The sequence below is a fragment of the Mustela nivalis genome (assembly GCF_964662115.1).
Source record: "Mustela nivalis genome assembly, chromosome: 3".
NCBI lineage: Eukaryota > Metazoa > Chordata > Mammalia > Carnivora > Mustelidae > Mustela > Mustela nivalis.
Window position 1 is genome coordinate 147,994,913 of NC_139022.1, and position 20,797 is coordinate 148,015,709.

At 40.8% G+C, this 20,797-nt stretch overlaps 1 protein-coding gene across 1 annotated transcript in view; it reads left to right on the forward strand.

Moving 5' to 3' along the window:
• The first annotated feature begins 612 nt into the window (after positions 1 to 612).
• Positions 613 to 20,797, forward strand: part of PLCXD3 (phosphatidylinositol specific phospholipase C X domain containing 3) — a 176,046-nt gene continuing 155,861 nt past the window's right edge. The window contains exon 1 of the mRNA XM_082723308.1: positions 613 to 1,149. Within this exon, the coding sequence (XP_082579434.1) occupies positions 1,047 to 1,149 (103 nt within the window). The 5' untranslated portion in view covers positions 613 to 1,046. The remainder of the gene's footprint in view (positions 1,150 to 20,797) is intronic.

Sequence of the window (20,797 nt, forward strand, 5' to 3'; positions counted from 1 at the left end):
CTTCTCTTCTCATCTGAGAGCAGGTGGACCAAGACAGTTCTTTGGAGGCTCAATGACTGATTTCTCCTGAGAGAGATACATCTCTCTAGTCTGCCAAGGAATGAAAAGTCAGACAATCGCATAAATCATTTTGAATGTTGCCAAATAAATTCCACCAACTGCTACTGACAATAATTACAGCATGTCACTGGGAAATGTGGTTTTCTTCTAGCATCGGGCTTTAGCCATGTCCTGAGTGCTATGAAAACGACACAGGCAGCTCTCTCCATAGCAATAGCCGATTTCTCACGATCCAGGAAAGGAAGGGGTTGAAGTGCTTCTTTACCTTGAAATGTCTGGAACAGGATACCAGGGAATAAGTAGGAACCACTAGAATTTACGGCTCTTTGCTTAAGGCACACTTGTCAACTACTCCAAAAATTAGGCGAACTGGTCATTAAAGACCACCATTTTGTTATAAGCAGGGCTGTGAGCTCTGGCCGAGGAGAGGCACAACCTGTTGTAGCTCACCAAAAGGAAAGCTCTTTGGTAAGAATGGAAAGTCCTGAAAGCCAGTATGAGAGTCTGCTCCCTGGGAGGCGATAGCATCCCAAGTCTACTAGGATTTTAGGTTCAACCCCAAGACTGGCTTTCATACAAATAGGACCGGGAAGTCACATCAAAGGGCCGAGCACAGCCATGGGCAAAGCAGCTGGGTGAACCAAGTTAGAAAGAAGACAAGGAAAGCTGCAGAATGGCGAGAAAAGGCAGAGACGCAGAGGAGGGATAAGACGGGAGGAGGGAGTCGAGGAGGGAGGGGAGAGAGGAGAAAGCCGAGCGCGGACGTCAGGAACAAAAGCTCCAGCGGAGTCTGGCGGAGGCACTAGGGGAGCATGGGGTGTTTTGAATAATTATTAAAATTAGCATGTGTCTGCGCCATCCTGTGGGTGTGGCGCAGAGCGGAGTGTAAACTCCAGCGGGGCCGGAGCAAACATTGGATTAGCGGCAGCAGCGGGCCAGCCTGCCGAGGAGTGCGGGGACCAGCGCGCGGCACGCCGACCGGCACGATGGCCTCGTCTCAGGGGAAGAACGAGCTGAAATTCGCCGACTGGATGGCAACTCTGCCGGAGAGCATCCACAGCATCCCCCTCACCAATTTAGCCATCCCAGGTAGGTGCGCGGAGGCTGCCGACGGGGCGCTCCACCTGCCCCGCCCTGCATTATCTGCCGCGAAGTGGGAACTTGCCACGCTGCCCGAGGGAGGGAAACTCGTCCCCAGGGGTGGGTCTCCGGCCAGGCGAGCGCGTGCCTGCGAGCCTCGGCCCTCTGGCGTTTTGCAAACCTCTGGGGACCGTGGCGCGGCGAGTCAAGGTGACTGCTGTTGCGCTGGGCTTGGGAAGCAAGCAGGCTGCACGAGAGGGCTGGGGCAGGGGGAAGCCTCGGCTCTAGGATCCGCCTTGCGCCCCCTCCCACGGTTCCCCTCGCAGACTTGTGGGGGTGGGGTGGGCGGGGGCGATTTCTCGGACTGTGGGGTGACCGAGCGCGGTGAGCGCGAGCCGGTGTCCTGAGGGCTCGGCCCCGGCTCGTGGACCTCCGACTCCATCCCTGCCACGGAATGGAGCGGATTTGGTAGATTTCTCGGTTAGAACCTACCCAAGTCGTTAATATTCGTCCCCAGTCTCCTTTAAAGAGACAAAGCGCTTCCCTAAGAGCGAGGAAAGTTCAGGGACCTGCGGCGGCGCGATCGCTGCCCTTGACCACGGGCTGAAGGGAGCGAGGGGAGGAGGGCGCCGCTTCCCGGTCTGCCGGGTGGTCACCGTCTGGATTCTGTTTCAAGTGCGGGTGGCGGCGTGCAGCGCCGGGGTCAGGAAAGCAAACCCTTGCGGACCGTGCGTCTGTTGCTCGGGACAGAAGCCCGGCGGCGGAGGGGTGGGATTCGCAGGCAAAACCAAAGGGGAAAGGGGAGCACGCGAGTGTCCAGACAGCCTAGAAGGGAGGAAATCCGGGCAAAGCGAGGAAGAGACGCGAGGGACCCTCTCCAGAAGCTTCAGCATGGCGCGCGGGGCTCAGATCAGAGGACTAGCCAGGCTTCCTGGGCAGGAGCGTGCAGTAGCCCCTAGCTCAGGTGTGCAGAAGAGACGGACGTTTCAGGTCGGAGTACTATGGTGACAGCTGGAGACACGGCCAGACTTCGTTACCAATTTGACGTTTCACTTGGGTTGAGGGTGCAGATGCCTGGTTTTCCCAGGAGCCGGCCAGAGGGCAATTTACCCCGCCTCGAGCTCAGCCCTGTTATCAAGTTCAACCTTTTGGTCTGTCTCCTCTTCATCTACCCCATCCAGCGCCCCCTCTCAGCCACTGGAGGAAAGCATAATAAAGAGGAAAGGGGAGGGAAAAAAAAAAAAAAGGAAGAGAGGGGTTCCTTTGAAAAAATCCCAACAGGTTCTAACCAGCAGCTCTGGAACTGATCAGTAACCTAAGTCAATGGTCATTAGTCAGGTGGGTGTTTGGCTGCTATGACAGGCACAGGCTGCACTTAGCACCAAAACCTGAAGGAAGGGTTTTTCTCCTTATGCCCTTCCTCAAGAGGTAGCTTCCCAAGAGCCCAGGTGTCTCTGAGGAAAAGAACAACCCAGCTTCTCCACTGTGCGCTTAGCCCTGCTACCTGGGTGAGCCTAGGGATTGCTCTTTTGAAGAAGACAGTAGAAAGTACACAACTTTGTTGGCAAAATCTCGCTCTCACTTCCACAGGCGTTCCTATCCTCGTTGCTTCCTTTTTATTTGGTTTTACACAGTTGCTTTCATACAGTCTCACCTGAACACTTCCGTACATGTAGGAAGTAATCAAGGCAAGGACTCTGATGCCAGCCTTCTGATGGGTGAATTGCCAGATACTCAGGGAGTTAAAAAGCCCAAGTTCACATTGCTAGTTATCAGGGATAGTAGGATACTATGTCAGAGTCTACATGACATTTCTGTAATTCTTTACTTTTCAAAGCCCTAGTATGGACACCAGATCAGAGAACTCTTCCCCAAACCTCATCAAGGAGCAGTGCTGGTACTATTAACTCCATTTCATAGATATAAAAACTGCAGCTTGGTGAAGGCCAATAATTTACTCCCAGAGCAGTGATCTGACCCCTAAAGTGGTCCTTAGAGAAAGTATCCTAGAAATTTTTGAGAGAAATGCTTTGGGCTTTGTATCTGGATGGCTCAGTAGCAACAGCTACTAATCAGGGTAAGGGGACAAGGAACTAGGCATTAATAGGACACAGGGCAATTTTCCTTTTCTCAAGTGAAAACCCAAGGTCAGAGACTGATACTCTGCTTGTCTTCCTGTGGAGGCGTAGGGGGTAAGATTGGGAGGCTTTGCATGGGATCGTTTTGAGTGTAATACGAAGAGAGGTTGTGGCATTGGACGCAGTGGGAATTTTCACTGCTTTCTCAGCCCTTCTTAATATGATTCTCAAAGTGAACCCCCTGCAAAGCCTCACATTCTTATCCCCAATACTTCTAAGAAGAAGAAGAAAAAAAAGATGTTTTACCAACTCCACACCCCTGAATTTCCCCCATGCTTTTGTAAAGTTGGTTTGGTAGATCCATGTATATAAATCTAGGTGTTAAAATGGGTTTGGTACTTTTCTGCATTACTCAACTCTAAGAATTTTCGGAGGAAATAAGACATTCAAACTTTGATAGAGAAGACTAATTGGAGACTATTAAACACTAATGGAATAATTGCCTTAAAATCATGCTAATAGCTTCCTGGCTGCTACATGTTTACTTGGCCAGTTGCTACAGCTTGAATTAAGTAATTATCTCCACCATTTAAAACCACTCCTGATGCGCCATACAAGCGTTTCTGTGGAAGGCAACGACTGCTCCGTCATCTTCAAAGTTCAGGTTTTTCTTAGGTGAAGGAACTGGGGAGTGAAGAGCCGCTTAATTAAGAGGCCACCCACTTGGGGCAGCTGACCCAGATCACCCAGGGCTAGTGCAAAGAACAACAGAACAAGGTGTAGGTGTGTGACACTCCCCACCGCGAGTGCCTTTCTGGCTTCTCTAAACATTTCTCAAGGTCTGCATCTTCAGTGCTTTCAGAACCAAATTGTTTACTGGCTGTTTGCATTTAAATAGTCCCATGATTTGATATTGACCGGCCTAACTAGTTGCTAGTAATCTGTATTAGTAGTTTTACTTCCAGTTTACCTTTCAAAGGCATGCTGCTGTCGGAATACATTGACAGGTGCTCAGATTCTCGCCTCATTCGTCTTTTCTTCCTGTCTCTAATGACGCCAAGCGGAATTTTCATTCATACATGTTTTTTTTTAAACAATATCCTGGCATTTGGGGTTATGAGTGATGCTTCCTGTCACTGCAGGCAGGTGAGAGAGAATAAAGAGAAATGGAAGCAGGAAGACAAATGGTGAAATTCAGGTGAAAGCGAGTCTGATGAATTTCTGACACCATTGCAGAAGAGTTCTAACCTTACAATCATGGCGTCTCCAGAACCACAGTGAAGAGATGCATTGTGGGAGTAAGCAAGCTTTTTGCTTGATCTGGGTAGGGTGTTGGTGATCTGGGTCTAAGAGAGGGAGTCATTCTGTCCAAAATCTGAAAGATTTTGGGAGGGTTTTTAATTCCACGGATGGTTCTGCCATACATATTCTGATAGCATGATGAAAATCTTCACATAATACAGCAAACTGACCATGTAATAATGAAAGATTGGCCAAAATATTGTGGTATTGGAACTCAGAGAGAGTGTATGTTTCCTTAGTGTTGGAGTTCACGGAAGGCCGAGACCTCCAGCTGACCCTAACTATGGACCCCAGCAATCAGTCTCCTCACCCCCTCCCCTTTCCTTGGAACATACTTTCTACTCACTGTCCCACAGTTTCAAGGATGCTGCCCCAAGAGAGTAATTCCTTATTAAGACCATTTGGTGGTACACGTGACTGAACCTAGGCAAGGTCTCTCTATATAGAGTCTTAAGATTCCCGTTGGTGAGTGTGAAGATCTACTCTTCCTGTAGCCACCCCAAACAAGCCTCATATATATGTTCTCTTGCTTATGAAATGTGCCACCTACCAGCCTGGGGTGGCCTGCTTTTTTCTTTAGTCTGTTCATGATCTCTGTGTACAGGGGTTAGTTTTCGAGCAGACACTTAAATAGGAATTGTTGATAGTGCTTTAGACAAGGAATACAGAAATGCTTTGGAAATCAATCATGGTACCTGATGATTTTGTCCATTTCTTCCAGAAAATACCAATGGCAATGAAAAAGAGCAGTTTTACTTAGAGAAACTAGATGTTTATACAGCTCTGATTTCTGTGTTCTTGTGGCTGCTTTTATTAGTTTTTCCTTTCTTTCCTCACAACAGTCTCTTCTTGTTGCCAGTATTTCTGGAGCCAGCTGTCTTCTTCCTTTTCTTTGTAATTTACTGTTTCTATTTTGATTAGGTTGAGACCATCTAAAAGGCAAATCTATGATTGTGTCTCATTGTACAAATTTCTTTTAAAAAGCAGGGTTTGTTTTTGTGTGTGTGTTTTTTCCCCCATCATTTTAGTCAGGACGGCATTATAGAAGTTAATCTTTGAAAGCAATCAAAAAGAAACAAAATTGTTTAAGTTGAATACCTTTTTTTGTGTTGCCTTTCCATTTCCTGGTTTTGTGTTTGATTTTGCTAAAAAGGAAAAATTAAGTATCCGGAACATCATTTATTCTAGGACTTTTTCTTGATGAGTTGAACTGCATCACCACCTATTAAGATAAAGTGATACTGATGCCATTTTACAGCTTACAAAATGTGTTCTCATTTACACCCATGTTTTCTACATGTTGTATCAGTAAACCTCCAAGGCCTTGCTACTTAGAGTTGAACAAGGGGAGGTAGAAATGTATCTCAGATTCCACCTCTCAGACCAATTTAATCATAATCAGCCTTTAACAAGAACCCGAGGTGACTTATGTACACGTTTAAAGTTGGAAAAACACTGCTTTAGGGTAGTTCTAAGGGGATCCTTTATGTAAGTGACAGAGCCAAATTTAAATATACATCTTTGACTAAGCTCTTTCTTTTGGACCATGCAGTCTATTTATGAGTGTTCAAAATTATAATCAGGCTTAGAGCCAGAATGTAGGTATTTGACTCAAAGCTAATGGCCCAGGTTGGGAACATACTGATAACTCACATTATAGTTCATCATGCACCTTGAACATAAATGTGACTTAATTGCTACCTAACTGTTCAAATTAGGTCGCTGTGATAAATGTAAAACCTTTCCCCTCATTTCCTTAAAGTACTGCTATCAGCCATCAACAACACTTAAAATTGGCCCATTTGGAGATGCTAGTGGTCGCTAATGGCAATTCAGGAAACATCCCCGTGTTGCTTCTTTATCCATTTGGTCTCATTCTTTGTTGTGTTAAAGGCTCAGCTACTCTTGTATTTATGGGTTACTCTTGTATTTATGGGATTATGAGTCATTCAATTTATCTAAGAGCTAAATTTTTCAATATTACTCTTGAGTAAAAGTGGTATCACAAAGACAAAAATCAGCATCAGAAAGCCATCAAAAACAAAGGAGAAACAGTAAATTGGTTTTTTTTTTTCTATTAAAAGGGAAATGACCAACCTTGTCTGTATTTGCAAACCATGCTTCATTTATCTGAAGCATGGTTGACATGAAATAGAAATATAAATGTGGTATTAACAAACTTACTTGAATTTTAGTTATTGAACATAATCAGTGTTTCAAAACACTTGGCATTTAAAAAAACCCCTCAATTTGCTAAAATGAATAACATTATGTTTTTATGTTAGGCCTTACACACTTTACCCTTATGAAAATTTCTCATACCTTTACTTAGAGTTTCTCATATTTAATTCCAACCCCACCCAATCAAAATGGAAAGCATGAATTAGAAAGAAGAGGAATGAGGCTGTCGAGTGCCGTACATCAGCAGTGATATAGGGAATATTGATGAGGGAAGGCTAAGAAATGAAGACACAAGGACACAGAAGGTAGGTTTTCCTAAACCCTACCATCCCAAAGCAAAATCAGAATCACGTTAGATTGTTTGTTTTCACCCTTCCCAAGCCCCTGTTTAAGGGACTTCCAAATAATTCTAGAAATCTCCAGACAAATTCTTAAGTATGTATTGTAAGCCAGTTTGGGGGACTACTACATACATGGTATCTGCCAAGTTTTGACGAGTTATCACTTTTACTGACGGGACATCTAGAGGAACTGTGCTTCCATAACGTTTATACCTAAAATATCACTGCTCCTGGCAGTCCCACTAGGGCCTTTGCTATGTCTGCAGAGACCCAACACTGAGGATGTTAGTGTGTCACAAGGGCCCTGGATTCCACTGTGGTCAAAGGCTCCCAGGGCTGGGTTCCCCACTGTAGAAGCTACAGGACCCACCTCTGCTGACCCCGCCTGCCATCACTGCTAGAGTTGTGATTGTCAGCACTGACAGAACCCTTCAGTCTTTCTACCTAGGATGGATGTCAACAAAAGAGCCTTTTGAATTTATATTGATTCTTTTGTTGTTGTGCCCTTACCCTAGAACTCAGGTATGAGTTTATGAGGGCTGGATGGAGGATAATATGTAGAATAGACTTTCTTCTACACTCTACATTATTCTCAATTTTAGCCCACTCTGAGTGCACATGTGTGTATGTACACACATATAGTGTGTATTGACTTTAACTACTTTCCCAAGGAACTCGTTTCCTCCCCCAACCCCCCGCCCCCCGCCCAGTAGGTAGACCTCTGGTAGGTGGGACCTAATTAATCCTAACTCCAGACAGGTCCAGGGCAAGAAAGCAGTTGGGGTCCATATTGTTCCTGGTGAGCAGCCTTTTAGAGCATAAATAGAGCCAAATAAACGGACACACCTAAAGTAATTGCTAACACCTTCACTGTTTGAAAGCAGAATGGTAGAGTAAGAGATGTGCTCTGACCTTAAAGAAAATGTTAAATCTCATGCATATGTGTGTGTGTGTGTGTATATATGCTCACAGATTTTAACTATTGTTAATCAAAGGGGTCAGCTCTGTTAATCTAGAAGTTACCTATTACTACCAATGATGCCGCCTCTGACCTAAAAGCATTAGTTTGGGAAACTGGAGAACGTGTCCCTTTAATGGGTACTCAAGGAACTCCTAGACAGAAGCATTTGATACCTTCAAGAAGCTTATATATTCTCTTATTTCTCCTTCTTTGGGTGGATTAAGATCTAAGATTAGAGGACAGAAAAGTATCTAAATTATATATTCCAGAAGGCAGGGATGAGTGAGAGAGAAATTTACCATGCTTCAGATCGAATTCTGCTGCCAGAAGCTTTCTCCAGAGCCATATGCTTTTATTATGCTCTATTAAGAGAGGAAGATGGGTCGGGAAGAGGGGCAGGAGGAGACGGTTAAACATTCTTGAGAAGCAGCCAGGATTAGTCACCTCCGGAGACCAGGTACTGAAGCAGATGGCACACTGATTTGTTAGATATGCTCTTGTTGTGTCCCTATATTTCATCACAGACCCTGGAAATGGACAGCTCTGTTACCACTTTATCTTAAATGCCAACTAATACTATGTTTCACATAGAAGTCTTTCCTGTGAGTTAATTCACAGGAACCAGCCATGTTTTTTTTTTTTTAATTGTATTTATTTATTTGAGAGGTAGAGTGAACGGGTGTGTGTGAGAGAGAGAGAGCAGGGCAGAGGGAGAGGGAGAAGCTGACTCCGTGCTGAGCAGGGAGCCCAACGTGGGACTCGATCTTAGGACCCTGAGATCACGACCTGAGTGGAAGGCAAATACTTCACCTACGGAGCCACCCAGGCACCCCGGAAGCAGCCATGTTTATCCTTAGCCAATGTTACAAATGACGAGTGTTCCTTGACTCACTTGGGGAATTTATTTTATGAAGAAAAGTGGACTATGACGAATGACAATTCTAGTGGCATGCTAGGCTTTCTTGGAAGTCTCCTCTGGCTTGTGGGGTGGTGAGGAGGAAGATGTACTCAAAGGTATCCTAACGAATGGGAACTTCTCTCAGTTCATGTTTCAGGCCACATTCCCCTGTGGAGGAAGGAGGACAAAGAGGAAAAGGAAGACCAGGGCTGTCTTTAGCAGAGTTAGCTCTAAACACACTCCTGCCGTGTCCTGCTCTGGGCTTTTCTCCAGGGGAGTGGTTGGGGAAGGTGGTCAAGGGGTTGTAAAAATACTGACTTGAAGGTTGCTAGAAGGGAAGGCTACAGAACTAAGTTTTTCTTAGTCCTTATCACCCCCCACACCCTTGTCCTTATTTCTCTTCATATCTGCTCCAATTCTTGGGTCTGGCATTTGAGTCCCAGTCTTGAAAATGTCCTTAATTCTCTTATCTCACTCTTTTTTGTTCTGCTTACCTGGAAAAACTTCAACTCCATCAACCTGTATTTTTTTTTTTAAACCTATTCCAATCCCAGAAAACTTCAGTAGCTAAACATTACTGGGGTTGCGGGGGGGCGTCAAGAAATTACACAACCTGGATGTCTCAATTCACTTGAAGTTTCTGACCATATATCTTATTTCCTATCTCCAGTAAATTCATTTTCCCGTTCTCTGAGACGACATTTTCGTCTCTTTTCCTCCTCGTATCGGCACTTCCTTCTCACCTCACTCTGCATTTATGGGCTCACTTTATATTTTATATATATAAAAAAATACATCCAGAGAAGAACTTCCTCATTTTCCCACTATTAACCCAGCAACTTACCTGCAACAATTCCTGCATTTTCTTTATGTAGGAGAAATTCCTGAATCTGCCCCTCCCTAAGTCCACCTTCTCTACTTGTGGTGTGGATCCCATTCACTCAAATCTCCTCAGTGTTTACTCCCCAATTCATCCCCTGTCTCTCCGGTGTCACTATTTTTCTCTACCTCTGCTGGATCACTCTAGTCCGTACACAAACATATTATTATTGCCCGTTTAAAAAAAAAAAAAAAGCCCTCTGGCTCCATACCAGCCTTTCTCTCTACTGTAGCAGTTCTCTGTGATGGCTATAAAAACTATCTTGTCTTGAAATTATTTCCTCTAGCCTGTGCTAATCTCATTATTTCCTTACCATGGCACTAAAATTGTTTTTATCAAGGTTGCTAGTGATCTGTATTTTGCTGAAGTTAATGGTTAATTCTTTATCATCTTATTTGATCTTTCAGCATCATTTGATGTGTATGACTACACTTCAGTTTTTAAACATGCTCTTCCTTTAACTTTTTATGACGCTTTTAAAAACATTGTGCGAAAAAACATAGCATGAGATTTACTTTTTTTAAGTGTACAGTATTATTAGCTATAAGTATAGGGGTGTATAGCATATTTCTAGGATGTTTTCATCTTGCATGACTGAAGCTTTATATCCAACAAATAACAGTTTTTCCTTTCCTCCTCCCACCAGCCCCTGGCAACCACCATTCTACTTTTTGCTTTTATGAATTTGACTACTGCATGTAATACTTATCCTTCTGTAACTGGCTTATTTCACTTATCATAATGTCCTCAAGGTTCATTCATGTTGTAGCATATGACTGTTTTCCTTCTTCATGGCTAAATACTATTCCATTATATGTATATTTCACATTATGTTTATCTGTTTGTCCATTGATGGACATTTAGGTTGTTTTTATATCTTGGCTGTTGTGATAATGCTACAATGAACCCAGGAGTGCTAATAGCTCTTTGATACCCATATTTCGGGGTTTTTTGGGGGGGATAAATACCCAAATATAGAACTATAAGGTCATAAAGTAGTTCTGTTTTTAATTTTTGAGGAACTGCCATATTGTTTTCCTAAGCACCTGCATCATTTTACAATCCCACCAGTAATAAACAGGGGTTCTGATTTCTCCACATCTTAACTAACACTTGCTTTCTGTTATTGTCTTTGATAATGACCATTCTAACTGGTATGAGGTATTCTCTCATTGCAGTTGTGATTTTTAATTTCCATGATAACTACTGATTTTGAACATCTTTTCATATACCTGTTGGCTATTTGTATGTCTTTTTTTTTTTTTTTTTGAGAGATGTCTATTCAAGATTTTTGCCATTTTTTCATTGAGTTATTTGGTATTTTGCTATTTGGTTATAGGAATTAATTATGTGTTGGAAATCAATCCCTTGCAGATATATGGTTTGAAAATACTTGCTCTCATTTCATGGTTGCCTTTTTATTCTTTTGATTGCTTGATTTCTTTCTTGCTGTGTGGAAGTTTTTTAGCTTGTGGTCCCACTTTTCTATTTTCCTTCTATTGTCTGTGCTCTTGGTCTCTTATACCAGAAATTGTTGCCAAGCCCAATGTCCAGAAACCTTTCCCCCATGTTTTCTTCTAAGAGCTCTACTCTTTCAGATCTCATAATTAAATCTTTAATTCACTTTGAATTAATTTTTGTACATGGTGTGAGATAAGGGTCCAGTTTCGTTCTCTCGACTGTAGATATCAAGTTTTCCCAATACAGTTATTAAAGCGCCTATCCTTTCATCCTTGTCAACCTTGTCAAAGGTAAGTTGACTGTATATGTGTAGGTTTATTTCTGGGCTCTCATTTTGTTCTGTGGATCTATGTGTCTGTCTTTATACTAGTACCATACTGTTTTGTTTACTGTAGATTTGTAATATGTTTTAAAACATGAAGTGTGAGTCCTCCAGCTTTGTTCTTTTTTCTCAAGATAATTTTTGCTATTTGGGTTTTGTGTGTGTGTGTATGTGTGTGGTTTCCTATGAATTTTAGAGTTATTTTTTCTGTTTCCATTAAAAAAATAATTGGGATTTTGATGGAAATCTCAGTGAATCTGTAGATCAATTCAGGTAGTCTGGACATTAGAATATTGTCTTCCATCCATAAACAGGGGATGTCTTTCCATTTATGTGACTCTTCAGTCTGTTTCACACAGTTTTCTGAGTACAAATCTTTTACCTCCTTGGTTAAGTTTATTACTAAATATTTTATTCTTTTTAATGCTGATATATGAGATTGCTTTTTTAAATTTCCTCTTTGGATAGTTTATTTTTAGCATATAGAAATGAGACTGATTTTTGCATGTTGATTTTTGTATCCTGCAAATTTATTAACTGCATTTATTTGAACAGTTTGTGTTTGTATATAATCTTTAGGATCTTCTACATATTAGATCATATCATCTACAAGCTGAAATCATTTTAGTTCTTTCTTTCCTATTTGAATGTCTTATTTTTCTTGCTTAATTGCTGTGTCTAGGTCCAGTACTATGTTGAATAGAAATGGTAAAAGTGGGCATCCTTGCTTTGTGCCTAAGAACTTTTAGCTTTGAGTATATTTTCATGGACTTTCCATATATGACCTGTTTAATGTTAAAGTCATCCCTTTCTATTCCCAGTTTGCTGAGTGTTTTTAACATGAAAGCATGTTGAGTTTTTATCAAATGCTTTTGCATTTGTTAAAATAATCATGTATTTTTTATCTTTTATTCTGTTAATGTGATGTATCACATTGATTTTTTAAAAATATTTTTCTTAATATCATACTATCTTTGCACTCGGGTTAAATCTCACTTGACCATGGTGTATGATCCTTTTAATGTGCTATTAAATTTGGTTTGCTACTGTTTTTTTGAGGAGTTTTGCATCTTTAATTCATCAGGGATATTGGCCTGTAATTTTATTATCTTGTAGTGTTTTTGTCTGGCTTTGGCATCAGAGTAATGTTGGCCTCACAAGATGAGTTTGGAAGTGTTACTGCCTCAATTTTTTGGGGAGAGTTTAAGAAAGACTGGTGTTAATTCTTTAAATGTTTTGTAGAATTCAGCAGTGAAGCAATCTGATATCTGGCTTTTCTTTGTTCAGAGGTTTTGACTGTTGTTTTAATCTCCTATAGTTATAGATTTGTTCAGATTTTCTCTCTCTTCATGATTCAGTTTTGGTCAAGTGTCAAGTGTTTCTAGGAATTTATCCATTTTATTCTAGGTTATACAGTTTAGCGTATAATTTTTCATATTAGTCTTTTTAAGTCCTTTTTATTTCTGTGGTCTCAATTGTAATGTCTCCTTTTTCTTTTCTGATTTCATTTGTTTAAGTCTCCTCTTTTTTCTTATTTAGTCTTCCTAAAGTCTTGTCATTTTTCTTTTTTACATTTTCAAGAATCCAACTCTTAGTTTTGTTTTCTATTTTTCTATTCTCAATTTCATTGATTTACTCTCTAATCTTTATTATTTCCTTTCTCTTACTAACTTTGGGCCAAATTTGTTTTTAGTTTCTTGAGGGTCTAGAATTAGGTTGTTTGAGACTTCCTTCTTTTTTTAAAAAATATTTTATTTATTTGAGAGAGAGAGTGAGAGAGCACATGTGCATGTGGGGGAGGGACAGAGAAAGAGGGAGTAAGAGAATCTTAAGTAGGCTTCGTGCCCAACACATGAGCCTGATGTGGGGCTCGATCTTACAACCTAAGATCATGATCTGAGCTGAAATCAAGAGTGAGATGCTTAACCAACTGAGCCACCCAGGCATCCTAAGACTTCCTTTATTAATGAAGGAATTTGTTGCTCTAAATTTTCCTCTTAATAATACTTTTGAGGTATCCCATATGTTTTGGTGTGGTGTCTTCAATTTCTTTTGTCCTGAGATATTTTCTTTTTCATTTTTTTAAAAGATTTATTCATTCATTTATTTGACAGAGAGAGAGAGAAGTAGACAGAGCAGCAGGCAGACAGAGAGGAAAAAGTAGGCTCCCCATTGAGCAGGGAGCCCGATGCAGGGCTGGATCCCAGGACCCTGAGATCATGACTTGAGCTGCAGGCAGACACTTAACCAACTGAGCCACCCAGCTGCCCCCCAAGATATTTTCTAATATCCATTTTAATTTCTTATTTGACCCAAATTAACCAAATTTCTTATTGGTTATTAAAGAGTGTATTGTTTCCATGTATTTGAGAATTTTTCAGTTTCATTCTACTGATTACTAGTTTTATTCCACTGTGGACAGAAAAAACACTTGATATGATTCTAATCTTTTAAATTCCCTGAGATCTATTTTGTGGCCTAAAATGTGATCTGTTGTGGAGAATGTTCTGTATGTGTTTAATAAGAATGTATATTCTGGGGGCATCTGGGTGGCTTAGTGGGTTAAGCCTCTGCCTTCAGCTCAGGTCACGATCCCAGGGTTCTGGGATCAAGCCCCGCATCAGGCTCTCTGCTCAGAGGGAAGCCTGCTTCCTTCTCTCTCTCTCTGCCCGCCTCTCTCCCTACTTGTGATCTCTGTCAAATAAATAAATAAAATCTTAAAAAAAAAAAAGAATGTGTATTCCGCTGCAATTGGATGGAATATTCTATATATGTCTGCTAGGTACATTTGGTCTATAGTGTTCAGGTTCTCTATTTCCTTATTGATCTCTATTTCCTTATTGATCTGGATGTTCTATCCATTCTCCAAAGTGGAGTATTGAAATTTCCTATTTATTTCTCTTTTCAGTTTTGTCAATATTTGTTTCATATATGTGGTACATGTATATTTTTATATATATAAATATGTATATGTATATGTGTTAGGTACATGTATATTTATAATTTGTATATTTTCCCTGTGAATTGACCCTTTGTGGTTATATAATGTTTTTCTGTCTCTTGTGATAGTTTTTGACTTAAAGTCTCTTTTCATTGTTATAAGTATGGCTACCTCTGCTCTCTTTTAGTACTATTTGTATGGAATATCTTTTGTGATCCTTTCATTTTCCGCCTATCTATGTCCTTAAATCTAAAGTGATTCTCTTTTTTTAACAACACATTAAAAGGAGCATGCACCATTATCAAATGGGTTTTATCCCTGGAACGCAAAGATGGTTTAACATATTCAAATCAATAAATGTGATATGCCACATTAGTAGAATCAAGGATAAAAAATATTATTTGATGATTTATATATATATAATATATATTTATTTTATATATGTTTATATATATAACATATTATATATATTTTTTCATCTCAATAGGTGCAGATCAATAGATGCAGATAAAGCTTTGACAAGCTCAATGCCATTTCATGATAAATTCTCTCACCAAGTTGGATATGTAAGGAACATACTTCAGCATAAAATAAAGACCATGTATGATAAAACCACAGCTAACTTCATACTCAGTGGTGAAAGCTAAAAGCTTTTCCTCTAAAATTAGAAACAAGGGTGCCGCATTAACCATTCCTATTGAACCAAGTATGGAAGTGCTACCCATAGCAATTAGGCGGTAAAAAGAACTAAAAGGCATCCAAATCAGAAAAGAAGAATTGTGTGCAGATGACCTGCTCTTATATATGAGAAAATCCTAGTCTCAACTATAAACCTGCTAGAACTAATAAAAAAATTCAGTAAAATTGTAGCTTACAAAAATCAACATAGAAAAATCAGTTGCCTTTTATACATTAACACCAAAGTTTTTGAGAGAAATAAAGAAACAACTCCATTTATAATAGCACAAAAAGCCAATAAAATACTTAGGAACAAATCTAACCAAAGAGATGAAAGATTTGTACATTGAAAGCTATAAGACGTACATAAAAGAAATTGAAAAAGACAGATTAATGGAAAGGATAGTATTTTCAATAAATGATGTTGGGAAGACTGGTATTTGCATGAAAAAGAATGAAATTGGGCCTCTATCTTAATCATACACAAAGATTAGTTCAAAATGGATTAAAGACTGAAACGATAACACTCCTAGAAGAAAACATATGGAAAAAGTTTCTTGACAGTAGTCTTGGCAATGACTTTTTTGGATGTGACACCAGAAGTAGAAGAAGTAAAAGCAAAAATGAATAAAAACAGGACTACCTCAGACTAAAAAGCTTTTGCACAGCAGAAGAAATAATCAACAAAATGGGAGAAAATATTTTCTTTCTTTTTTTTTTCTTTATTTATCTGACAGAGATCACAAGTAGGCAGAGAGGCAGGCAGAGAGAGAGGAGGAAGCAGGCTACCTGCAGAGCAGAAAGCCCGATGTGGGGCTCGATCCCAGGACCCTGGGATCATGACCTGAGCCGAAGGCAGAGGCTTAACCCACTGAGCCACCGAGGTGCCCCAAGGGAGAAAATATTTTCAAACTGGATCTCTGATAAGGAGTTAATTTCCAAACTATAAGGAACTCCTCTCAACTCAATAGCAAAAAAACGACCTGATTAAAAACTGGACAGAGGACAGTCTATGCAGATAGACATTTTCCAGAATAAACATACAAAGAGCCCACAGGTACATGAAAACATGTGCAAATTCACTAATCATCAGGGAAATGCAAATCAAAACCACAATGAACTATCCCTGAGTACCTATTAGAATGGCCATTATAAAAAATACAATTAAAAAAAAATACAATTAACCTGGCTAGAGATTCTGGAGGCCTCTTAAACCATATTTTTGTGGATCTGTCTTCGCTGGGCTTGTCTTTGTAGATCCTTCACTAGAGGGCTTTGCTGGTTTCTTCCCACCACCCTGCCAGCATCTCATAATCTTTCAGTCCCTTTCACATCTGTTATCATGCCACCCAGCTCTTTTTTGGTTCTCAGCAGTTCCAGGCATCAAGAACGTGCCGGTTCCCGTCAAGAGGCAAGCAAGGCAGTAATCAGTTCCTTGGGCAGTCCCTTGAAAACTCAGAACGTTGGACACGTGCTCTGCTCTTCTCTACCCTCTGGGGGGAGAAGCTCCCAAGCCATATTAGCCTCTGTCTCTGGTATTGCCAGTCCTCTGGAGCAGCAACAAGCCATCCAGCTTTCTTGTATTCAGTGGCCCCCAGGCATTTCGAATGTGTTGGGTTTTCCATTAGGTCTCTGAGACCCATGAGGCAGAAGGCAGTTGTTGGGCTGCCGCTTCTCCCCTCGAAGTCGGAACATTAGAAATATTGTCCAGTCTTATCTTTCCCTCTTCAAGGAGAAGCTGGGGGTTTACTCTCAATCATGTGGCACTGTGTTGGGGGAGAGACTAAGGCAGGAACATGCCACAGATTTTCCTACCAGCTTCAATGCTGCACTCAAGTGGGATGCAGGAGCCTCTGAACTAGTGTCTCGATTTCCCACAAAGCAAATTAATTCATGTGTTCCTGAATTCGTGTCTCCATGGGGGGAAAAAGGCTTTGGGGCTTCCAATTCTGCCATCTTGCTGATATCACTATCTTATTTTTTCAACTTTACTGGCTCTTTCCTTTAGGTCATCTTTGCTAGCTATGTCCTCCAGGTTTCTTCTTCGATTTAGAGATTTGAATTGTCCTCCAGACTGTCACCAGTCTGCCTTCTTCCACTTCTAATGATGCCTTCTCCTCAGGATACATCCCCTGACCATGCTAGCCAATGCAGCTTATCTCTATCCTCATAATTTTTCCAACAATTGCTTGATCTATCCTCTTCATAGTGCTTTTAGTAACAATTAACTCCTTTAGTTATGTATTTATTGTGTGTCAACTGCATATTATACAAGCTTCTCAAGAACAAGACCTTGTCAATCTTTCCAAATACCCAGAGTATGTCTGGGCTACAGTCAGTGTGCAATAAATGTTTGTTGACTAATAAAAGATGGTATAGAGGGGGTTTGATTTTGTACAAAGACCTCTGTTCAGTTGATTTGAGAATAAGGCAACCCAACAAAAGTATTCAAGGCAGATCCATTATTTGAATTCTTTATAAAGTACTGACCAAAACCAGGTTAATTTCAACAAAAAAATGATCTCCATGAACACTAGTTAAGATTAACGCTAGTTAAGATTATACTGCACAATCCAGTGTTCTGTGAATAAGACACATGACAATTGAACAAAGTGAAGTAGAAATTTGTTTTATATGGCAATTTATGAAACTATGTGTTCAACCGGTTTTCTTCTATTTTTATATACTAAGTTGATTGGTTATAATAAAGACTTAGAAAAAATATCAGATTGGACTGTGACTTTAGGAAAAAAAATAGCTGTGCCATCCTTAATACTGCTCAGGTTTCTGAGTTTTGTATTCTAATCGCCTAGAAGTCGTTCACGAAAGTATGACCTGTATAATAACATATTTAACCAAAATATAGTAGTAATACTATATTCCACAATCTTTGAATATTTTATTCCTTATTAGCCTCCATAAGAAATTTCTATTAAAATACAACAAAAGTATTCAGGATAGCCACAAGGCAAAAAAGGAGGATCCAAATAGAAACCGATAGAACAGATTTTAAATGCCATGTGCAGAAGATGTCAGAGCTGGCATTTAATTTCAGAAATGTGTCAGCATGACTGAAGTCCAGAAAAGGCAGAGACTGAAACAAACAAGACAATACCAAGATCTCTCCTCACCATGCCTGCAGCTAAAAGTAGTACAAGAGAGCCTAGAACATTGCTTGGGACAGATCATGTAAAATCAGCAAATGATAACAAGAAATAACCATTCCCTACTTCAGGCAAAAGATAGTTTAAAAATTCAAGTTCTGGCTTCAAGTGCCTGGGTTTACACCCTGGCTTTGTCATTTATTAACTCTGTGAATTTGGGAAAATTATTTAATCTCTCTCTCTTTTCCAGGTTAGTTTCCTCCTCTAAAAAGTACAATAGGTTGAGTACTTTATAGATATAGTTTCTTGTGCATGGAAATGTTTTCAAGTGTGTTCAAACTTTTATGCCAAGGCAATATGTATCTCCATGTACTAAGGAAAAAAAAAAACCAGACAAAATATTAGAGAAGTAAACAGTCATTTCTAGAGATTGTAGAAATTGAAGTATAAAGACATGTAAATGTCACAGTTTCCAAAAGAGGAAAAATGGATCCCAGCCACTTTACATGGTAAGATGAATGGTTTGTGGGTAATTAAAAAGGACGTGACAAGGGTTGCTTGGGGGGCTCAGATGGTTAAATGTCTGCCTTTGGCTTAGTTCATGATCCTGGGATCCTGGAGTCAAGCCCTGTGTTAGACTCCCTGCTCATCAGGGAGTCTGTTTCTCCCTCTTCCTCTCCCCTCCCTTCCACTAGTGCTCTCTCCCTCTCTCTCTCTCAAATGAGTAAATAAAATTTGGGGGGAAAAAAAAGGAAGTGACAGAAATCTATGTCCTGGGAGGAAAAGTGAACTGCCCGGGAAATATAAGACCCCAACTACAGGCTCGATTTGCAACCACATCTTGGGTAAGTCACTTAACTGCAGTGGGTCCCTGGTGTTACCTCTGCAAGACAGTACAACAGCTGATATTGTGGGCCTCCTTGTCCCAACCCCGTCTCTGCCACTTACCAGCTAACTCAGGGGAGCTGCTAGAGACTCCAAATTACCATTTCCTCACTTCCACAATGGAAATAATGGCAGTACCAACCTCACGTTCTTTGTTGCAAGGATCAATATATATGTACGTGTGTATGTGATATATCTGTCCCAGAGCAAGTGCTCAGTAAATGTGGTGCTTTTGATCATTCCATCGCTTCTAAATAGCCTCCTTTACTTGGTTAACAGGGTCCCTAGCAGGGCCTACCTGGTTCTCTGCCTCTCTAAGCTCCCCTTTATTTGCCTTAAATCTTCCTGCCTTTTCTCTCTTCCCCGTTCAAGTTCAGCCCTGCCTTGGGTTCCAGAACCAGTCCCCCCATCAACAAGGGAAGGTGAGGCCTACTTCAATGCTTACCATACTGTGTCCAGCACTCCGGTTCTCTGATGCAGCTGAGTACAGAAAATGGGCTGTTGGGGGAGGAGCTGTGTGAGGAACACAGAGAGGAGACTGGATCTCCCATTGGTGGAGAGGTTGGCTAGGTGGACACAGTGACAAGAGTTTGGGAGGATGTCCAGGTCGAGAGAGGACAGTGACCAGCAATAGTTCTGGTGTGGCAGAGGGAACAGGTTCCAATATATGGACAGAGATAATAGAAAATCTACAAGCAGATTTTCCAGGAACACAGGAAAGCTTCAGTCAGATTAGACTTCCTCGGACAAAGTTTACTTGTCTGTGTTTGAACTTTGGACACCACCTAGAAAACTAGGTTTTCCCAAGATTAAGCTCCTCAGCCCCAAACTCTACCCATATCATAGGATAGAAAGAATTCCATAAGATTCCATAAACTACCCAGTTTAGACTGCCTTGTGCCTGAATGAGCACTCTCTCACTGTGATTTATGAGAAAACTGCTCATTGTTACAAGTTGGTACATTAGGTAGCACAGCCTAAATTTTAAAATGACTTAGAAACTTGAAGATTAATTGAAGTTATTCTAATGAGCTTTAACAAGAATCAAACTAACAAAAGAAAAACAAATTAAAATACAAAATATGTAACAGCTGGTCAACAGAAACCTGTGGTTTTTGAGTAAAAGACTTAGGACAAATTGTCACTAGAAGCTAACTATAAATTAGTAGTGTGACATGGTGGCCGATAGGTCCATACATGCTTGGACCATGTGGCTAGCTACAGTTTCCAGAGCAAGGGATGTGATAGCCTGGCTGGCTCTGACTGGCCCGAGCCTCTGCAGCAGCGTGGGGCTCTGTTCCAGGCTTCAAACTCGCACAGATGTTGGAAAGCTGCAGTGTTTTAGGGGTAGCCAAGGAATGGGGATCACGGGAGGGCTTTACCAAGCCATTGAGTCTGACATTTCTGGGAGCAAAACCTTAAGCAATGTAGCCACCTCTCTTCAAACACATGAAGAAGAGGTTTGTGGAGTTCTAAATTAAAGCAACCGTAAAATAGAATTCAGGCATATGAAGGTTTTGGCAAGCTGAAAGGAAAGGGGGAAGCCTTTATCAATGTGACTTTTAAGTAGTGAACTCGCCCTTTCCAGTAGAAGTATGTAAAAAGAGGCCAAACATCTGCATTGA